Genomic DNA, 21,304 nt, shown 5'->3' with positions numbered 1-21,304 from the left:
TGTATTTCTCTAAGTAAGACAAATTATGGTTTAAACTTATAAAATTTATTTGTCTCTGAGAGTGATAACATTAAAGAATTTTTTGCATCTTCACTTCATGGTTATATTCAGTTACTGGAAAAAAAGTCTTCATAGTTTCTGTTGCAAAATCTATGATCTGTTTTGGGCAGGGCTTCTGAAATACAATGTTTCCTGGGTTTTAGTTTATATTCAGTTACATTTACTGGAAAAAAGTTTTTATAGTTTCTGTTGCAAAATCTAAGATCTGTTTTAGGCAAGGCTTCTGAAATACAACTTAAATTTATTAGCCAAAAAAAAAAAGTGTATTTGCCCAAGGTATCCATCTGCTTTATGTAAATATTGTTATAAGTGATGTTAAAAGAAAGAAAGAAAGAAAACCTTAAATGTTATGTTGACAAAACAAGGTAATATTTAATTAATCACAGTATGTATTACACAATTATACTGAAATAGGATTTCTTTTATGCCAGACACAACTCATCACAACTCAATTTGTGGTTTCTTTCATTTATTGTCTATAATGAAGGGTGAATTTATGTAGATTTTCTATGAACAATAATTTAATAGGAAAGATAAATAATACAATTCACAAAAACAAGAAAGTAGGTAGCACTGGATGTTCAGCCAGACTCACAATGCACTCAGTCACATGATCTGGTCTTTGATTTGTCTTTGCACTCATTTTCATGCATTTCATTACACTAAACTAATTAGCTTAGTATAATGAAGGAGACAGAAGGTTACAAGTGGGGTCCCACAGGGCTCAGTACTAGGACCTATATTGTTTAACCTTTATATCAATGACATTGCCAGTGGATTGCAAGGGGATATTCAGTTGTTTGCAGATGATGCAAAGCTGGGAAGGATTATTAGTAATAGTGCAGATGTGGTAGCCCTGCAAGAGGATTTGAATAAGCTAGATAGATGGGCAAATGAATTAATGCAGCAAAATGTAAGGTCTTGAGGTTTGGGAAACATCGATGGGATGCTGCATACTCTATGGGAGGAGTTATACTGGAGGAAGTTGGGGAGACAAGAGATCTGGGGTTGATGATTGATAGAATCCTGAAGTTTAGGGGACATATTGCAAAGGTGGTGAAGGTAACACAGAGGATTGCTGCAATTATGAGAAGGACACTGACCTGCAGAGATAAGAGGGTTATCATTCCATTGTATGAGTCTCTGATCAGACCACACTTGGATTATTGTTCTCAGATTTGGTCCCCAGGATTTGAAGGGGATAAATTAACTGTGGAAAAGATACAAAGACGGATGACAAAGATGGTCTCAAGACTGTACAAGGATAGTTATGAGAATCGGCTGAGGGAATGTGGACTGCAGAGTTTTTGCGGATAGAAGAAGGAGAGGTGATATGATTGAGACTTTTAAACTGTTGAGAGGTGGTTACAGGGTTGACACCGGGGAGTTCTTTCACTTGGTTGAACAGCGGGAAGGAGTGATGACAAGAGGCCATCCCTGGAAGTTACGAAAGGAAACTGTGAGCAAGAGGGTGAGGAGTGGTTTCTTTGCATGGAGGGTGGTTGAGCCATGAAATGCGTTGCCTGATAGAGTGGTGAGGGCGGGAACCGTCAATGAGTTTAAGGAGTGGTATGATAGACTTTGTGTTTCTTAGGGGGAACCTCCCCTCGATGAGTCTTTTGACTCCATGGAGGCCTGAATAATAATAATAATTTCAGGACAATATGAATTGTCCTGAGCTGTGAAAATCAGCTCAGAACAATATCTACTACTTTACACAACTTTATCAGGTGTTGAAAGAATAAGATATATAGATGTGCTACAATATTTAATTAGATCGTTGCAATTTTAATTTTTATACTTATAATTACTTGTTTATTTTGTTGATAAAATTTTATTGTAAGAAAAGTACAGTTATTTTTTGTTTTATTTATTATTTTTAAAGATTAGATTGTGTATTACGTATGTTGTGCGTATTGTATATACATTTAAAGTTAATATTGAACTAAATGAATGCATTGATTTGATTAAAAATTTATTTATTGGAAATGATAACTGCAATTTAATTTAAATGCATATATGATATAAAAAACTTACATATGTTTTTTTGAGTAAAGGACAGAAACTATAGTGCATAATGGCTGATCATTTTTATCACTTCATGACAAACGAAAACCAGAGTGTGTTGCATAGTGAAAAGAATGCTATAATATTATTGTGAGAGAAGCAAGGGGCTCTTTGGAACTTAATCAGTTTCCTGATATGTACCCCGAAGGGGTGTTCGGGTTACTATGACAGCACTACATGATTATGTTTACATTATTATTAATCTCCTATGAGCAGTTTTCCTCCAAATCAATCTATTACTTGTAAGCATCCAATAGTGTCATATCTAACTTTTCATGTTTCTAAGGCACTTCTACCCAAACCAATCCACCAAGACCTTGATCTTCCTGCCATCTTGGCATCAAACACCTGTTTTGCTAACCTTTCTTCACCCATTCTATTTAAGTGGCCATACTACCTGAGTTTAGTCCTACTGACACATTCTTGAATATCAATAATGTTAAGCTACTTTCTAATATCTTCATTTTTAATATGATTCTGCCATTGATGCCATAGGTTCACTTCCCTAATTTTTCTCAGAATCCTCTTATCTGTGGTGTCTAGTTTTTGATTAAGTGCTTTATTTCTAACCCAGCTCTCAGATCCACAAGTTAAAACTGGTTTAAACACTGTTTTATATACTGCTAGTTTGATGTTTTGGCTAATTTCTCTCTTATTCCATGTAAATTTATTCAGCTGGCTGCTCACCATACTAGCTTTGCTTATTTGTTTGATAACCTCTATTTGGCCTCAACCCAGCTTGTTCATCTCTCAGTTTCTCTTCCACAATCTTTCTTAACCTCTTCTCAAGTATGCTTGCATGAATCTTACCTGGAACACTTAGTAGAGAAATTCCTCTGTAATTCTCACATTCAGTTTTATTTCCTTTTTTATAGATGGGGCACTATGAGAGCTCTATTTCAGTCATTGGGAATCGAACCTCTGACCAAGTCCTCTGAATTATGCAGCCTAATCAATGCAAAACTTTTTTATATCTCTATTCTTAAGCATTTCTGGTCAAATATCATCTACTCCAGCTACCTTTCCACATTTCAAGTTTTTGACAGCTTTTTGGTTCTTTGGACAGTCTTTTAAAGCAGTTACTCCAGACATCTAAGATATCCTTATCTTCAGTTTTCATGTCACCTTTATCATCTTTGATTCCTTTTACAGTACTCTTTCCCCCATTTCTAAGCTTCTTCAGTAGCCTCCAGAACATTTTGTCACCTTCCTGATATTTATTTTCCATATGCTTACCAAAGTCTTCCCATGACTTTTGTTTATCAACTTTTATACACAGCTTAGCTCTCTTACATTTCTCTCTGTATTTTTTTAGGGCATCTGCCGACTCATTTGCTAGGAACTTTTGGTATGCTTTCTTCTTTTCCACAACTACTTCTTTAACTTCTTGTGTCCACCATGATGTTCTTATTTTTCTGTCCTTTCAGACAACTTCGCCACGTAGCTTCTTAGCTGAATTAATCAAAATCTTCTTCAGAGTTCGCCACCGAGACTCCAAGGTTTGATTTTTATTTTCAATTTGTTTCATTTTTTCTTCAATAATTTTGTATAGTCAAGTCTACAATTTATTGTAAAAACTGCTCAACTTTAATTCTTTTTATAACTTTCTTACATACTGTTATTTTCAATGTGTGATATCCATTTTTCTCCTGCTTAGTACTAAGGAATTGTCACTTTCAATTTCAAATCCTCTGTACACTCTTGTATCCTGAATGACTATGAAGATATCACTATCATCAAGGAAGCAGTCAATGAGGCTTTTTTTAATTTCTCGTGTCTTCTCTCCATTTGAACTTTTGCACATCTTTATGTTGAAGCATGGTGTTAATAATGACTAGTCAGTGTCCTGAGCAGATGTCCAGTAAATACCTACCATTATTATTAGCTTTGCCCTTTTCTCCCAATTTTCCCAAAAATGTTCCTATATGCCTGGTGGGATTCATTTCCTCCTCTGCTGTTCAGATCTCCAACAAGGACCACTTTTTCCATTTTCTTTGTCAGATGCCTGTACTAATGACTCAAAAAATTCCTCCACTTCTTCCTTGGAAGAACCTTCTGTGGGACCATAGGCACAAATAAGTTTCATTTCCATGTCCACATTTTGAAGTTAGCACTCTAATTCTACTTGAAATGTCTTCCAATCGAGAAGTTTATCATCATGTTTGGTGTTGAATGCTATTGCTACTCCTTCCTTTCCTTGATCATTATTGCCTTAGTATAACATCCTATACTTATTATTTAACAAGATCGCACCTATTTTTGTCTTCTTCGTTACTGGCTGATATTTATTATTGTTGTTGTTGTTATTATTATTATTATTATTATTAAACCTCCATTGAGTCAAAAGATTCATTGCAGGAGGTTCTACTGTTACACAGTTTTTCATACTGTGGCTTCACTGTCTCCGTGCTTGCTACACTCTTGAGCAATGCATTGTAATCACTCTCCCTGCAAAAACCTGCTCCTCACCCCCTTACTAATGTTTAAAAGTTAGAAATTCTTATGTTACAACAATGACACTACAGAGCAACTGTTGGGGATGTGGAGAGGGTACAGTACGTTGAGTTTTTAATTACTATGAAAAATTGTAATTATTTTTTTGAACTTTAAGGGAGATAAAAGGAAGGAAGAAAGTGAAGATGATTGGCTTACATTAAGACTTTTGAGAAAACCAGCACCTAAAATTGCAACTGTTTTGGCGATTCTTTAAAAAAGAATGCTATAGTGTTTGTATTAAAGATTTCAGATCCAGAAGTTTTATTTCCAACTCTCTGGAAAGAAAACTTCTCTAATGAATTCATTGGCAGCTGCCAGTGATCAAATAACTTGATAGTAAATGAAATGTTAAAAAAAAGTATAAATGACACAGAAAATAAATTTGAATGCATTTAGAATGAGGCCAAAAATTCATTTGCCACTTGTCTCTCTTTACTTGCCTGAATTTCTGGAGCCCTGGTTTTAGGTATATTAGCGATTTGTCATACATCCCAAAAAGATCTGAGACTTTATTTCTGCACTCTTATTATTGTTATTATTATTACAACAACTCCAAGGAGTCCTTAGACTCATCCGGGCCTAAACATCATGTTGAACTATCCAACATTTGTGCGGTATCTGTCATACTTTGAACTCATTCACAGTCATGGTGCCCACAACAGACTCTGGCAACTTATTCCATTCATTCACCACTCTCCAAGCAAAAAAACTAGTTCTAACACCCTTGTTAACTACTCTTTCTCAGTTTCCGTGAATGGATGGCTCCTAGTGCTCCCCACCACCAGACCTGTTCTGAAAAATTTCCTCTGAATTAATCTTGTAAAAACTCCTTAGTAATTTGTATGTCTCAATCATATCACCCCTTTATCGTCTATCAACTAGTTTCTGTAACCCACAAATCTTCAACCTGTTCTTATGAGGTTCATTCCATAGACCTGCTACCATCTTGGTCGCTTGCGTCTGGATCCTCTCCACCTCCTCCTCATCACCAAGAAACTTTGGTGCCCAGATCTGCATGCAGTAGTCAAGATGGGGACTTATCAAAGCTCAGTAAAGAGGAACAATAATCTGCTTGTTTTGTCGATTTGGAAAAGGCATATGACAAGGTGCCAAGAGAGAAGCTATTCAAAATGCTACAGTTATATGGTGTCTTAATGGAGCCTTATATCAAGCAATACTTAGTCTTTATTTGAATTGTAAGTCAGCAGTTAGAATTGAAGGAAGTATAGGAAGATGGTTTAATGTTAAATCTGGTGTGAGACAAGGATGTACATTATCCCTTCTATTATTCATTATCTATATGGATCACATTATGAAGTAAAGTGGTATTAAACATGATATCAGAATTGGAGATGTTAATGTCAGCTCTTTGCTTTATGCGAACGATGTTATACTTCTAAATAAATCCGCTACAAATCTGCAAGATTCTCTGACTAAATTGAATAACTGTTGTAATAGATATGGTATGAAGGTCAGTAATAAAAAGACAAAGACAATGAAAATAGGCAGAATCATTGAAAATGTCAACTGAATGGAGAACCTGTGGAACAAGTAAAACATTTCAGCTACTTAGGCACAATTTTTAGTGGAGTTGGTAAATTAAATATGGAAATAGACAACAGAATCAACAAAGCTGGTGTGGTAGGAAGTCAATTGAATAAATTCATATGAAATAAGAGAGAAATTGGTCAGAACACTAAATTAGCTATATACAAGACAGTGTACAAATTAGTTTTAACTTATGGATATGAGAGGTGCGTCAGAAGTAAAACACTTGACCAAAGACTAGAGACTGCAGATATGAGAGTCCTGAGAAAGATTATAGGCGTGAACAGATGGCATCAATGGCAATATCATATTAAAAACGAGGATATTAGGAAAGAACTTGACATTATCAGCATCCAGGAATGCGTTAGCAGAGCTAATCTGAGGTGGTATGGTCACTTAAACAGAATGGGCGAGGAAAGATTAGCAAAACAAGTGTTCTCTGCCAGGTTGGCAGCAAAACGACCCAGAGGAAGGCCAAGATATAGGTGGGTTGATACGGTACAAAGTGCCTTAGATGACAGAAATATAAGATCTGATAATGTTGGAGTCTTAACAAGTAACAGACTGATTTGGAGGAAAATTGTAGATAGGAAGTTAGTAATGATGTAAATTTTTCATTTAGTACTATCATGTCCTGTACACCCCTTGAGGGTACATGTCAGGAATTTGATGATGATAATCTGTTTGTCTCTGCTCATCAAAGTATTCTTCAATAACCAAGTGATCTGATGAGCTGCTTTAGCCACTTTTGCTATGTGCCCCCTAAACTTTAACTCCTTATCCACTAACATCCCACCCACCCCAAGTATCTGGCTTCATCAATTTCCTGGAGTACAGTTCCACCAATGTAGTATACAGGTGGTAATCTTTTCACTCCAAAATGCATAACCTAACACTTTGCCACATTAAAGTGATGTCCATTCTCCTTTGCCCAGTGTGCCGATCTATCCAAATCATTCTGCAAAATTTTGACATCATCTGTATTAACTATTGATCTACCCAACTTTGCATCATCGGCAACAGTTCTCAGGTCCAAGAACAGAACCCTGCAGCATGCCACTAGTCACAGGTCTTCTTTTGGACTCTACTCCTGAATAAACTACTTTCTGATATCTCTTCATCAACCACCTTCCTATCCATCCCCATGTGCTCCAGTTTCCTGATTAGAATTCCATGTGATATCCTGTCAGAGGCCTTCACAAAGCCCAGCAGTATCACCGTAAACCAATTACCTTTATCCAACACACTTTAGCTGTCACTGTATTGTAAAACGTGAGCAAGTTACTGAGGCATGACCTACTCTTCATAAAACCATGCTACACCTGCATACAGTATTCCATTTCCATCTATCCATTCCTGTATTTTGACTTGACCAACTTCTCCAATACTCTGACAACTCCTGATATTCTGATTGGTGAATAATTTGCTACATCAATCTTAGAGACTCCTTTATGCAAAGGAACTATTTTCCTCTCTTTCCATCCCCTTGAGACTAACTCAGAGCTGAGATTTTCATTCAAGTTTCCATTTTAAGTAACAATTCTTGGCCTAAGTCCTTTTGATTTTTCCTCAAATTTGATAACATCCTGCTAAACACTGGCCTTATTAAATCAAAAGCATTGTCTCTTTGTAAGCTGGAAAGAAAGGGCTATCAAGAAAAGAAGAAGAATTCCACATTAGTGCTGGGTGATTTCAGCACTAATGTGGAATTAGTGATTTCAAAAAGAGAAATAGCCTACATAATGTTCTAATCACAGGCAAAGCTACAATTGCAGATAAGGAGATATCCAAAGAAAATTGTGTAAGAAGGGGACTATTGTGATCTGGTGAACAAAAACTGTCCAAATGCTTCAACATTTAATCTGCTTTAAATTATTTATATAATGACACAATTGAATATTGAAGTATTTGATTAAATTTGTATTACCAGTGTCTTTTAAGGACCTCTTTAATAAACTTAAATAGTTTTAAAAATGTTGAAACTATATCAATCAGTGAGTTCCACTTTGTTTTAACATCCATAACTAATTACATTTTATGTCCCAATTCATTTTTATATTTTGTTGCAGAAGACTATTGTATACAGTTAAAGTCATAAAATATTTAACTACACAGTGAACATTTTCATTTAATTCACAAGACTTTGCTAATTCAGATTAGTTAACTTTGAATTCTTCATCATTATTTCAGATAAATCGCCAAAGCTATTCTGAGTCTTCATTTTCATCAAAAATTGTCTTTTTATAATAGAGAACATCACAAATAGCTGAATCTATTGTATGATTAGGCATAAATAATATACACAAATAGACAATTTGCAACCTTAATTGTCTGTGATGCTAGTACCTTTTCTGTTTTGATTCAACAGTGTTTCTCATTGCATTGTCTCACATTATACTCAAGTAACTAGTATGAGACAGATACCAATTAGAATGCACTGCTTCTTGAATAAGTTCTTTCTGGAAAATTTTATATCCTTGCATACCACCCTGATCATATTCTATTCTATCAGCCAAATTTTACACCTTAATTTTTTGTTTGATTCAAACTGACCAATGCCAAGAATCCTCATCATTTCTGATGCTTCTGGCATTAATAATCAGGATTCTTTAAGTCCATAGACATATCCATTTCCAGTTGGATTGACCTGTATACATATTAGTCATTTTTTAATTATTCCCTCCCACTCTATCTCTATCCACATTTAGTAGTGAACCGAAATTTGTCATAAATGGCACATCATTTCTTCTATCCTTTCAGCTTTCTCTCTCTCTCCTAACATCTTATGTACTTTCTGCAACCGACTTTTTTTTATATATGTGAATTCTACTCATAAATAGTTATAAAACTATAATGGGTAAGCTGAGCATCATTACACACCTAGAAACTCTGCTTTAGAGTCTAAATAGAACTTCAGACCTGCAGTAAATAGGATACAGCAATCCCTCGATTAATGCGTCCCTGATTATTTCGTCATTTTTTTTTGATACCCAAATTCGATTAGTGCGCCTATATATACAGGGTGTTCGGGATAAATTTGACAGTTTCGTAAGGAAAAAGAAAATCTTCTTTGTATCTATTAAATTTAATGAATTGACAAAAAAACATTACAGGCAGAGTTAATTACAATACTATCAACAAGATTTACTCAAAATAACCACCATTAGCATCGATCACAGCTTCAATTCTGCTTCGGAACCTCGAACAAGCTGATGCTACAGTCTCCCTGGGAAGGGCCGCAAAAACTGTTTTAATTTTATCCATTAACTGGGCTTTTGTATTACTGGAAGTGCGATTGGTGTCTTTTTCAACTGCGCCCCATACAAAATAATCCATGGGGTTAAGGTCTGGGGAGTTTGGAGGCCAAACATTTGGACTGGTGAAGTCGTAGAAATTTTCAGACAACCATTTTTGACTTTTCCCAGAGGTGTGGCAAGGGGCCGAATCCTGCTGCCATACATACGGCCTACCATTGGCTACCCTTGTTATCCAGGGCTTGACTACAGTTAGCAACTCCACGAACAAAGCCCGAATTCCAATGCCAGGGTTCTTCAACACCTGTTCCTGCAGATTTGCGAGGAATTCTGCTGTACGAACGCAATCAGATCGTCTGCTAGGGATCTTTCTTCTTGCTACATCCTCGTAGTCACCATTGCAAGTCTCTAGTTCATGCCTGATTGTTTTTACTGTATTCAGGGAGCATTGGGCAGCAGTCGTAATATCCTTATTTTGATGGCGGGAACGAATCATCATGATACAAGTTATTCTCTTCCATGATTCAGGTGGGTTCCAGCTATCCATCCTTTCTGACATCTTGTATATGAATGAAGAAGGGTCCAAACTTTTAAATGAAGAGAAGTGTGTGTTAATACATGTAACTTACGGAAAAATATAATTAATTATAAATATGTCAAATTGATCCCGAACACCCTGTATCTTAAAAATAAATGCTACAGATTTTAAAAATTTTTGATCTATACATTTTTTATGGCTAACCATTTTAAAAAATCGCTCACCAGGATGAAATAAATTAGTTACCGATTTGAAACATTTTATAAAGTTATTTTTTAATGGGATACTACACTATTTCCATGTACACTATGTTCCAAATTTACTGCCAAAATTTGTCATCTGCTAATTACATAGCATTTTGCTGATCATATCTCGTGCAATTGATTTCCTTACTTTTTTATTTTAAATTATTTTCCTAACCTTTAATCATGAGTAAAAGAATTAGTGAGCAAAAAATAGAAGTGTGAAAATGATTTGAAAAGTAATCTGATTTAAAGAAAAACTTGAAATAATAAAGAAAAATGAACAAGGCGAGTCCAGGGCAAAGATAGGACAAGAACACAAAAATGGCTGAATCAGCTGCTGAATACAAAGAGAAAGGTAAGGCTGCTTCAAGTTCATCATGCATGCACTCAAAATCAAAGTATTATCATGATTGAATTAGAGAGACTTCTTTTTATATGGATCGATGATTGTAACCAAAAACGGATCCCACTAAACACTGGCCTTATTAAATCAAAAGCATTGGCTCTTTGTAACCTGGAAAGAAAGAGCTATCAATGATGGAAAAGAAGAATTCCCCTTTAGTGCTGGGTGATTTCAGCATTTCAAAAAGAGAAGTAGTCTACATAATGTTCTAATCGTAGGCGAAGCTACAATTGCAGATAAGGAGATATTCAGAGATTTTTGAAGAAAATTGTGTAAGAAAGGGACTATTGTGATCAATAAATATTTAATGTTGATGAAACCGGCCTTTTTTGGAAGCAGATGCCTTTCAAGACTTTTCCAGCCAAATCAGAAAAATCTCAGCCTAGTTATAAAGTTGCAAAATCGAATGAAAATACTGCTAGCAATATGCTAGCTGTTTGGAAGCACATTCTTCCACATTGTGCAAATAATTTTAGAGACTTTTCAAATGAATCTAAGTTAATTAAATCTCATTCTGAGAAGTTGAGTGATTCCGACCTGCTAAATTTCGATGCACAGTGGGAAGATCCTGAAGAATATGAAGAAAATTTAATCACTGACAAGCCCAAAGAGGTTTCACAGAAAAAATTGAAAATAATTTTCATACAATCGAAATTTTTAAGCAGCAATGCTTAGAGACCAACCCTGGTGAAGAGAGAACCAGTAAAATTTGCAGAAGAGGCAATAGGGCCATATAGTACACCCACAGATTCGAGACCCTTAGTCACTTCTGCACATGTCAACAGGAGGAGAATCCATTCCGATAATAGGGTAATCAGTCCACCATGTTGTGGGATGAGTTGTTTATTATTACACGCCGGAAAATTAACTTCTCTTTTATGATCATTGTAGTTAACTATGTTGCTTGTATAATAGTTCGAAAATTTTACCTATAAAGCTGATTTCGCATGTTGGCGACCAATTCGTACATCCTTCATTTCTTTCTCCCCTTCAGCGTGAATCGACTATTCTTGGCAAGATTCCAAGCAGAGATCTACAAACTGTGGGCGAACTATACCATCAGTTGTATGAAAAAAAGAAAACAGAATGCCTGCCAAACTACGTTAACTCAATTCTCTGTTAAGAAGCAGAATAATAAATTTATATTCTGAATATGTTTTATTGTCTTTCAGCTTCGTGGTTTTCCTTTAACTAGGCCCTGAGACATACCCTAGTTCTTTTATAAAAAAAACTTAAGGGTCAAAAAAGAAATCTGAGAAACAAATTATACATTTTCCCATAGGTTACTATATTCGATTAGTGCGTTTTTGATTAATGTGCCTGTTTTAAAGAACACATTAATCGAGGGATTGCTGTAGTTGTTTTAAGCTATCATACTAGGTGATATGCTTATCATCTGCTTTCCCAAACAGGCTGGAAATAAAGAAATTGCTTATTAGTAACATCCAGGTAGTTACCCTCCCAAAGTATTAACTAGACTCAGATTTGTTTAAGTGGTCAGCTCTCTTGAGAACTGGTGCTTTTAAACTGATCTGGCCACTGACATAAAAATGTAACTTCCCCACTGAGGAATCAAACTCCAATCTTTCATGTAACTGGCAATGATAATAACCTATAATGCTACAGAAACTCAGTTGCCATACCCTGCCTTGAACGCCTTGAGTTTTCCTGACACATCATGTTTTTTCTCTTGTATACCAACAGTCTCTCCAAACCCCTAATTCCACATCCAATTGCAGCTTATCTTTCAGTATATGGATTGTGCCACATCTCTACAACCTACACATTGAATCAAATGCTATCCTTCCACCCCCCTTTCCCCAATCTTGTTTGATTCTATCATACTATGGCAAGACCAGATATGCTCTCACTTATTTATCTTACCATACTTGTCTTCTTTCAAATTGTTCATACCAAGCAATACAATTGTCTGTTTCTTTATCTATTGCCTTTTTATGAATAATAGACCTACTTTATATTTAGTATTTAGAATTGTGTGTACATATTTAGTGTAATCTGTTGCATCATACAGTTAACTGCTCTCTAGAAACTGATTTTGATTTTTAAAAAATCAAAATTTGGTTCCAGAAAGATTTAAATTTCAAATTAAAAATTTAAAAAATTACTTTTTTAAAGTCAAGTTTATAGCAAATTCTCATAGAATAGTTTTCTAGGTGTAGTGTTAATTTGTTTTGAATTCCCCCCCCCCAATTATTAGTCATATGACAGATACCTGCACTTGAAGTATTGTCTTGTCTTGGGGACAGGAAAAGTGATGAACCATTTATTCCAACAATTTGTAGTAAGCATAGAAAACCCATACCATTTTGAAGGCAATTTGTGAAAACTACAAATTACATGACTCATGTAATTTAATTTGTTCCATTCTGTAGATATTTACAGTATACCTTGCATATGATTTGATCAGGTGTGAATTTGTAGGCAGTTGCATAACTAGGTAACATTAATGGTGGCTGTTTTTCTTTAGGACTGGACTATTCAGATATGCAGGATTTAACTTCTCAGGTAGCTGGTAAAGGAGATGTAGCAAGAAAAGCAAAGTTCCTTCAAGCACTGATTGCCAAATATCAGGAATCCTTTAATGCTATTGAGGATGTAAGGCAATAGATTTTGACTGTTACTGCTGTATTATGTGTGATGCCTTCATTTATATTTGATTTATTTAAATGAAAAGTAATACAACCTATCTTTAAAATGTAATGGGGAATGCTGTTTCAAGATCTGCTGTATATCTTTAATTATTAATCCCACATTTATTTTCCATTATATTTTGACAATATTTGGTATAGAGTTAAAAGACAGGATGATATAATGCATGCAGTAATAACAAAATTGGATAAATTATATATAGTTTTAATAAATGACAGTTCATAAATGTTTGAATGCATCTAAAACAGTAAAAAAATATTTGTATCAAATGAAAACTAAATACATCTTCTAGACTTGGTCTTTCTACTTATAGGGAAAAAAAAGGGTTCATTGTTATTTTGTAATATTATTTTGTAGATATTATTATGTTTCCATGAAATCCGAAAACTCATTGTGGGATACCCAATCTATCATACCTCTCCTTGAACCCATTAACAGACAAAGCACTCACAAAGCATTGACTCAGACTACCTATTCCACTCGTTCACCACTCTCCAAGCAAAATATCTAGTCCTCGCACCCCTACTAACCACACTTTATTCAACTCACTAATGACCCCTTGTTCTAATCCTTCTAGCCAAGTGCTGAAACATTTCACCTGCATCTATCCTGTATAATCCTTTAAGCAACTTAAATGTTTCTATCTTATCACCTCTTTTTCTTCTACTTCTTCAACCAACTTCTGCAATCTACATACCCTCATAGGGACCATTCATAATGGTCCCTATGAGGGTATGTAGATTATGAGTAAAGAAATATAAGATCTGATAATGTTGGAGTTGTGACAAGTAACAGACTGATTTGGAGGAAAATTGTAGATAGGAAGTTAGTAATATGTAAATTTTTCATGTAGTACTATCATATCCTGTACATCCTTTGAGGGTACATGCCAGGAATTTGATGATGATTATCACCCTTCTAGTCTGAACTTCATACTCTTCACCAACTGTCTTGTACCTCCTTTCTTTTCCAGTGCAGTTTGCTTGATTTCAATGTTTTTTTCTATTTACTCATTTAACCCTTGGTATGCAGTTATAAATTGCTTTTGTCAGATACTGCCTTGTGAGTTTCCATGCATTGTCAACATCTTTTCTGCTCAGCTCATCTACCCAATATACTGATTCTAACTGACTACAGAGCTTCCTACAGTTGCCTGTTTTATACTTCCACATATATCCATTTTTGGCAGTAACCTTTTCTTGTTTCATCACTTCCTAAACAAGCACCTCATGATCATTCTCACCACCAGTGTCAACACCTCATTAACAACTACATCTCGGGAGGTTATCACCAAATCCAAAACATCAAAACCTAGTTTAGCTTCCCACCAAGCCAAAGTAGATGAAATACTCGCATGTTAGGTTTTTTCATTAATCAAAACATCAGTATTCTGCCTTTCACCACGTAATTACCCTCTCTTGTTGTTAATTCCTTAATGGCAATTGTAGAGCCATTAGTGGATTAACACAGTGACCTTTGTATCACTCGACTTAAAATATATTTAGTTACTTGGAATTTTCGTTAAAATTGTGCTTCAATATTTGAACTTTCTGAGGCACAATTTATTTATGTCTGTTCCCTAAGATAAAAACAAATTTCACGAGTTTGTAAAAATAATCCTGAGATGACCACAGATCAGCCTTTGCAATGAATTTATTTAGTTATAGAAAATTTGCTATCTTTTAATTTTCAAATCAGTGCAATGAAACAAGACAATTTATGTTCTTTCATTTTACTGACAATATTACTGAAGTTGTTGGAAAAATAATTATTGAAATTATTTTTGCTCAATTTTCAAATGCTTGATTTGAAAATCATTGTATTAAATATTTATATATTTTTTCAAATAAGATTTATTAAAATAAATGTCAACTCATCATGATCCATATAAGGCATTTTGCAACTCTTATTTCAAAATGCCATTATATGGATCATGATGTTTCATTTTTAGTAATGAGTTTTCCTGTTTTTATGAACAACAAACGATGTTAATTTGCATTGCTCAATTTCCAATTGTGAGACTTTTAATATAAAAAAATTTATATACAATAATATTTCAGCTGCCTTCTGCTTAAAATTGCAACAGATGACTTTTAGTTTTTTTGTGGGTGCACATGCTACTGCTTAACCACTATAGGTATGATGAAAATAGTGAAAGATTTTTACACTAAGTGGCGTAAGTTAAACATTGGTCATTGTGTAGGCTGGAGCAAGTTAAGTAAATTTTATATTTAAATGTGTGCCAATATTGTCTAAATTGTAGATTGTGTAACTGTGAGATACTGGAGATTGCAATGCTGTTTGGATAAATTTCTTAGTCAATATCATAAATTCATTGTTTTTGTTAGCACACTATGACAGTGAAAGACAAATCCTTGCATAGGTTTGCAATGATTTACTTTTAGTTTACTTTGTCTTCTGTGCCAACCTATGCAATGATTTGCCTTCCACTGTCACATTGTATCAGTGTGCTATGGCATGGATTTTTCAAAAATGGTACGGAACCATAAATGTCGTATGTATGCGTGGGAAGATGTCATGGATATTTATGTAGAAAGGCTGAATAAGAGAAAAAAAATGAGTGTGGGTATAAAGGAAATGTGATATTCTGATGGACCATGAAGCTTGTTTAAATATGAGTAGTGAACATGGCATGGTAACTGACACGGCAGTTTGAAGATTGTATGAATGTTCAGAGTGGAAGTGATGGTGAGGAAAAGAGTTTGAGTGATGATAAAGCGGGTGATAATGACTTTAAAAAAAAAATTAATGATGAAGTGGGCAATAACAATGAAAATAGAGGACAATTAATGGTAAGGTGGTGAGTGGGTTTGAGAGTGAATAAGTTGTGTGTGATGGCAATAAAATAGCAAGAGTGAATGATAGTGATTAGAGGTGTGTGGTAAAAGAGAAGATGCACAAGGTTAGTTTTCCAGGAGGTGAAATGAATAGAGTGATTGAGGTGTTGGATATAAGGAGTAAGTGAGCAAAGCAGTTGGTAATGGTATAGGTACAAATGACTTGACTGGGAACAAGGAGAATATAAGATTGGATATCAAGAGGTTGTTAAGAAAGATAAAAGATAATAATGTGATAGGAAAGGTAGTTGGTGTGTTGCCCAGGTATGACAGTAATGAATGAGGTGGACAGCAAGAATTATGAATGATATGTTAGCAAAAATGTGCAAAGAGAAAGGAATGCAGTTTGTTAATGTGTGAAATAAGTTTGAAGGAAGAATAGAACTGTATAAGAGTGGACTGCATTTGAATGGTGTCAGTGTGAATCATTTGAAGGGACTGCTGGAAGTGAGAAGCAATGTGAAAGAGTGGGAGAGTAAAGAAGGACAGAGAGAGATTGAAGTGGGTAACATGAGTAGAGAATGAGAGAACAGCTGTGCAAGCAAACAGAGAAATGGGGTGACAGGGGAACACATTGTGAGAAAGGCTGTTGCTCCAAGAGGATGTGAATCTCTGTGTAGACAAAGAGGGAAGGGAATGATCTGGGATGTAGGGAAAACAGTTCAATTTGGAGAAGGTTTTGGGATGAGCAAGGAGAAAAAAGAAATGACTCGAAGAAAGTATGGAGAAGTCGCATGTAAATAAGTGGTATCAGTGAAACTTGTTATAGATCCAGGAATAAGCTGTGCAAGGCTATACGAATGCTAGAAGTATCAGAAACAAGGGAAATAATGCATTGATTGAGTTCATTCACTGAAAAATTATTGGAAAGAGCAAGACATGATTGGATGAGGATGACATCCTGATAGAATAGAGATGGCAGGGTATGATCTATTTTGTGAAGATAGAAAGGGTAAAAAAGGGAGGTGGAATGATTGCTATTGATGTATGTCCATAAAGGTAGAGATGCAAGGGGGAAATTATGGTAGTGGTTTTGAGGCAGTTTGGTGTGGCATAGAGGTGATTAGAATGAAATGCTTTGTTGGATGTTAGACCTGGTAATGTGGAGAGAGTAGTGATGTAAGGGGGAAACAGTGGTAGTAGTTTTGAGGTAGTATGGTGTGAAATAGTGGTGAATGTAATGAAATGCTTCATTGGATGTTAACTATAGACTGTAATGTGGAGGACAGTGACCAGGAAATGTATAAGCAAATTATCCAAGCAAATGGGAAAAGGGTGATCATTATAGGTGATTTTAATTAAGGCAGTATAAATTTTGGATGACGAGATAGCAACCTGAAATAAAGAAAATGAATTTCTTGAGTTTTTGAGGAACAGTTACCTCGGGAACTATGTAAAAGAGGGCACACGAGGATTGAGGGTCTTGGATTTGATCATCTCAGCAGAGGATGTAATTATAAATGAGATGTCAAATCTCCCTCCAGTTAGTGAGAGTGACCATGAAGTGATTACTTCATGCCAACCATGTGAGGAAAGGGTATATGTGGAACTACATGGCTGGTGATTAGGAGAAGCTCAGGGGGATAGCTTGCAGCTGTAGCATGGAATGAGGAGTTGGGTGGAAAGGAGATCAGTGCTACTAGTTCTTGTATATCACCCAAGCAAGCAGCATCGATCTTGTATTCCAAAGATCAGAAAGTTAAATATGGTAGGTAAGAAATGGATGGATGGATGGATGGATGGATGGATGAGCAATACAGAGAAAAAATGCATTATGGAGGCAACATAAGAGGAGTGGTAATAATCAATTCCATGAGGAATACAAAAAAACAGTAAAAAGGAGGGTGACTCTGTTGGTAAGGGTAGCAAAAGTTCGGTATGAGCAACAGTTAGCTAATGAAGCCAAAAGAGAAGAAAAAAAGATTATAGCAGGATGGCATTGATTGGAGAAAATGGTATAAGGACAACTACTGCAGAGGATATAATTAAGATATTTAACCCCCTAACCGGCCATGACATCTATAGACGTCTAGCTAAATCTGGATATGATTCTGTAACAACCATTGTATAACATGGATAAGAAGTGCAATTTGGTCTCACTATTTCATCCAACTTGCTGGTAGGGAGGTTAATGAGCAGTTCATAAAGGTCTTTTATCCATGTGACATAATGGTGAGTTTGAGAGCAGTGGATGATGATGTGGAGGAGGAGGAGAGACTGAGTGAGTGAGAGGCATATGGGGAATTAAGTAAACTTGATGTTAATAAGGCTGTGGGACTTGATGATATATCACCATGTATTTTGAAGGAATGTGCCAAGGAGTTGGCATCTTAAGCCTCGAGCAGTAGTGCACGATATATCAGCAATGTCTTGTTTCATTTTCAGTTGATCGATTAGCAGAAAACCTAAACAGAATTATTTTTTACAAGCTGATATAATATGTCAAAATAATTTATTAATTTATAATAATTTTACTTTTATTATCAAAAATGAATAATTATTTGATACAGTTATCTTGGAAAGAAAGGATTTTTTATTTTATTTTATTTGTTATTTTTTTTTTTTAAGTGCATATGTGTTACATAAGCATTCAACATAGTTTATCTTTTTTTTTTTTTTTTTGAGGGGGAGAGGGTATTATTTTCTATTTTTGCCAACTGAACATTAAAACTAATCATAAGAATGACTAATTTAACTGTAGTGGTGTTGCAACCTTAATTACCTCTTGACTTAAAGAGTGTATTGAGTATCTGGAATTTCCTAATAGAGGAAATTCCACATAAACATTTTGGTTGTTTTCAAGAGAAATATTCACTTTGGAAAATGTGTAACTCAAAATATAGAAATTATTTTCATGCTAATTTCCAAATATTTAAAAATTATTTTAAAATATTCTGAGAAAAAAAGATGCTACCAAGCAACATTTATTCCAATAAATATGGCTTGAACATTACTTTTTTTTTCTTCTTGCACTATTCTGATGCATGGAAATATGCATATCATGTTATGCTTACATGTTTAGATATTCTTGTTGTTTGTGAGCAACTCTTTCTGCTTTTTCTGAACAAGAAATTATCAAATTGCATGGCATTCTTATTTTGAGGATAATTTTTAAAATATCACAAATTTCTATTCAATAGTATTAAATACATTTGAAAAATGAAACAGAGTATTACTCCTGTTGTTATTTGTAGAGTGCTCATTTCATTAACAATAATTCTGTTTCTTGACCATTGCAAAATGTATGGCTAAATTATCTGAGATATGTCCTATGCTAAATTGATTTAAATTTTATTTTCATCTTGAAGTATTCCAATTCCCACCTCCTGACACACACACACACACTCACTGCGACCACTCACAATAATTGAATTATTAATGTGTACTTTCTTATAACTTCATATTTTTCACTGCATGTATATTTCACATTTCAGTATCTGAAATCTATGACTTTGTTTTACTTGTAAAGAAATGAAAGGAAATAATTATTCTCTTATCTATGTCCATACTATTTCTTTGCTATTTGGTTATTCCAGCCATTACTTTTTTTCCTTTCTGGGTCACAGTATTCAGTTTTTAGGGAATAGCAATCAGCTGAAATTATTGTATTTTTTACATATAAATTATTTGTTATTGTCTGTACTTAAAAAAAAGTCATCTTTATATCATGAAAGTTAAATATGAAGGTTTGTTATTTTTTATCCTTAAAAAAAGGAAGGAAGCTGAACAGCATGAAATAATTTTTTTGCACTTCTGTTTATATACACATTTTTTTCCACTTTGAATATGCCATAACATTATTATTTTATTTATTTATTATTATTTTATTTTATTTTATTTTTTTTTTTTGCTGAAGATTGTGTGTGTTGCTTTGTAATAAAAAAAAAAAATATTACTAGTGCTACTTTGAAAATTTCTCAACTGGCACACACTACCATGAAAATTTAAGTTTTTCACTATTGGCAAACCATACCCTTATTTACTAAAAATAGTCTTATAATAGTTTGTCAGTTTTAATTATTGTGAAGTTTTTGGAGATGGTCTTAGTTGGGAGGATGAATGGTGAGCAAGAGTGGGTAAGTTGCAGAGAGAGAGATGCACTGAACGAGGAGGTGGAATGTCTCGGGAATGAGTTGAGAAACTTGAAAGAAGAGCTTAAGTGACTAGAAATAATGAATGTAAAGCGAATCAGAGTAGGGTTGAGAGAGAGTTATGGGAATGATAGAAGAGGAGAGAATAGAAACAGTAGAAGAGAGGAAAAGAGAAAAATGTGAGGGAGTGTGGGAACCAGGGATGGAAAGATGCCAGAACAACAGGTAAATAGGGAACAAAGAAAGTGTAACAGCAGAGAGAGAGAGAGAGAGAGGGGGGGGGGATGCAGGTGAACAAGGAAGGAACAGTGGTAAGAGGTGTGATATATGAAGATTCAATGATCTGTGGTGCAAGAGGGAATGCTTGAGGAGTGTTTGCCTGTAGGAATGATAGAAAGTGTGGCTGTGACAATTTAGCAAGCTGAAAGGGAGGATGAGATGATCGTGATGGTAAGTACAAATGACTTCAGAAGTGACAGGAGATTTGAGGTTCATGCTTGAGGTTGTGCAGAAGAAGACTCATAGAGGGAAGATTGTGTGTTGCCTAGGTATGATAATGCAGAGCTGAGGAGAAGAGTATTAATAATGAATAGTATGATAGCCAGAATGTGTTGAAAGAGAGTCTTGGAATACATGGATGCTTGGAGGTCAATTGAAGACAGAAAGGAACTGTATGTGAAAGACTGCTTGCATTTGAATGAGGAAGGATGTAGGCATCTGGGGAGAATGCTGTTCTCTGAACAAGTCAATGTGTCAATGCAGGGAAACTAGAATTATCAGGGTGGATGGTAGCGGGGGGGGGCCTCTTGTGGGAATAGGTTCTTCGGAGAAGAGGGAATACATTGGGAATTCGTTTCTAAAATGAATACATTGGGTAAAGCTGAATTCAGTGAGTCTGGAGGGAATAATGACAGGTATAGAAACAGTGACGTTTTTATTCTTTATACTAATGCCAGGAGTATCTGGAATAAAGGATATGAATTGGTGGTGCTGATGATATACCAACAGGAATAGAAGTATCAGGGTACAGCATTTTTCAACAGAATAGGAAGGGAAAACACGGTGGTGGAGTAC

The 21,304-nt window shown here is 35.0% G+C and overlaps 1 protein-coding gene across 1 annotated transcript in view; it reads left to right on the top strand.

Annotated features, from left to right (window-relative positions):
- LOC150102181 (delta(3,5)-Delta(2,4)-dienoyl-CoA isomerase, mitochondrial-like) overlaps nt 1–21,304 on the top strand; it is a 181,592-nt gene that overhangs the window by 112,518 nt on the left and 47,770 nt on the right. Inside the window, exon 4 of the mRNA XM_090399792.1 lies at nt 13,100–13,227. Coding sequence (XP_090255918.1) covers nt 13,100–13,227 — 128 coding nt within the window. The remainder of the gene's footprint in view (nt 1–13,099; nt 13,228–21,304) is intronic.

Source organism: Typopeltis vanoorti, chromosome 10 (genome assembly GCF_054136105.1).
Source record: "Typopeltis vanoorti isolate ZY-2024b chromosome 10, IOZ_Tvanoo_1.0, whole genome shotgun sequence".
Taxonomy (NCBI): Eukaryota; Metazoa; Arthropoda; class Arachnida; order Uropygi; family Thelyphonidae; genus Typopeltis; species Typopeltis vanoorti.
The sequence above is the reverse complement of the archived record's forward strand: the minus strand, read 5'-3'. Positions and strand labels throughout refer to the sequence as shown.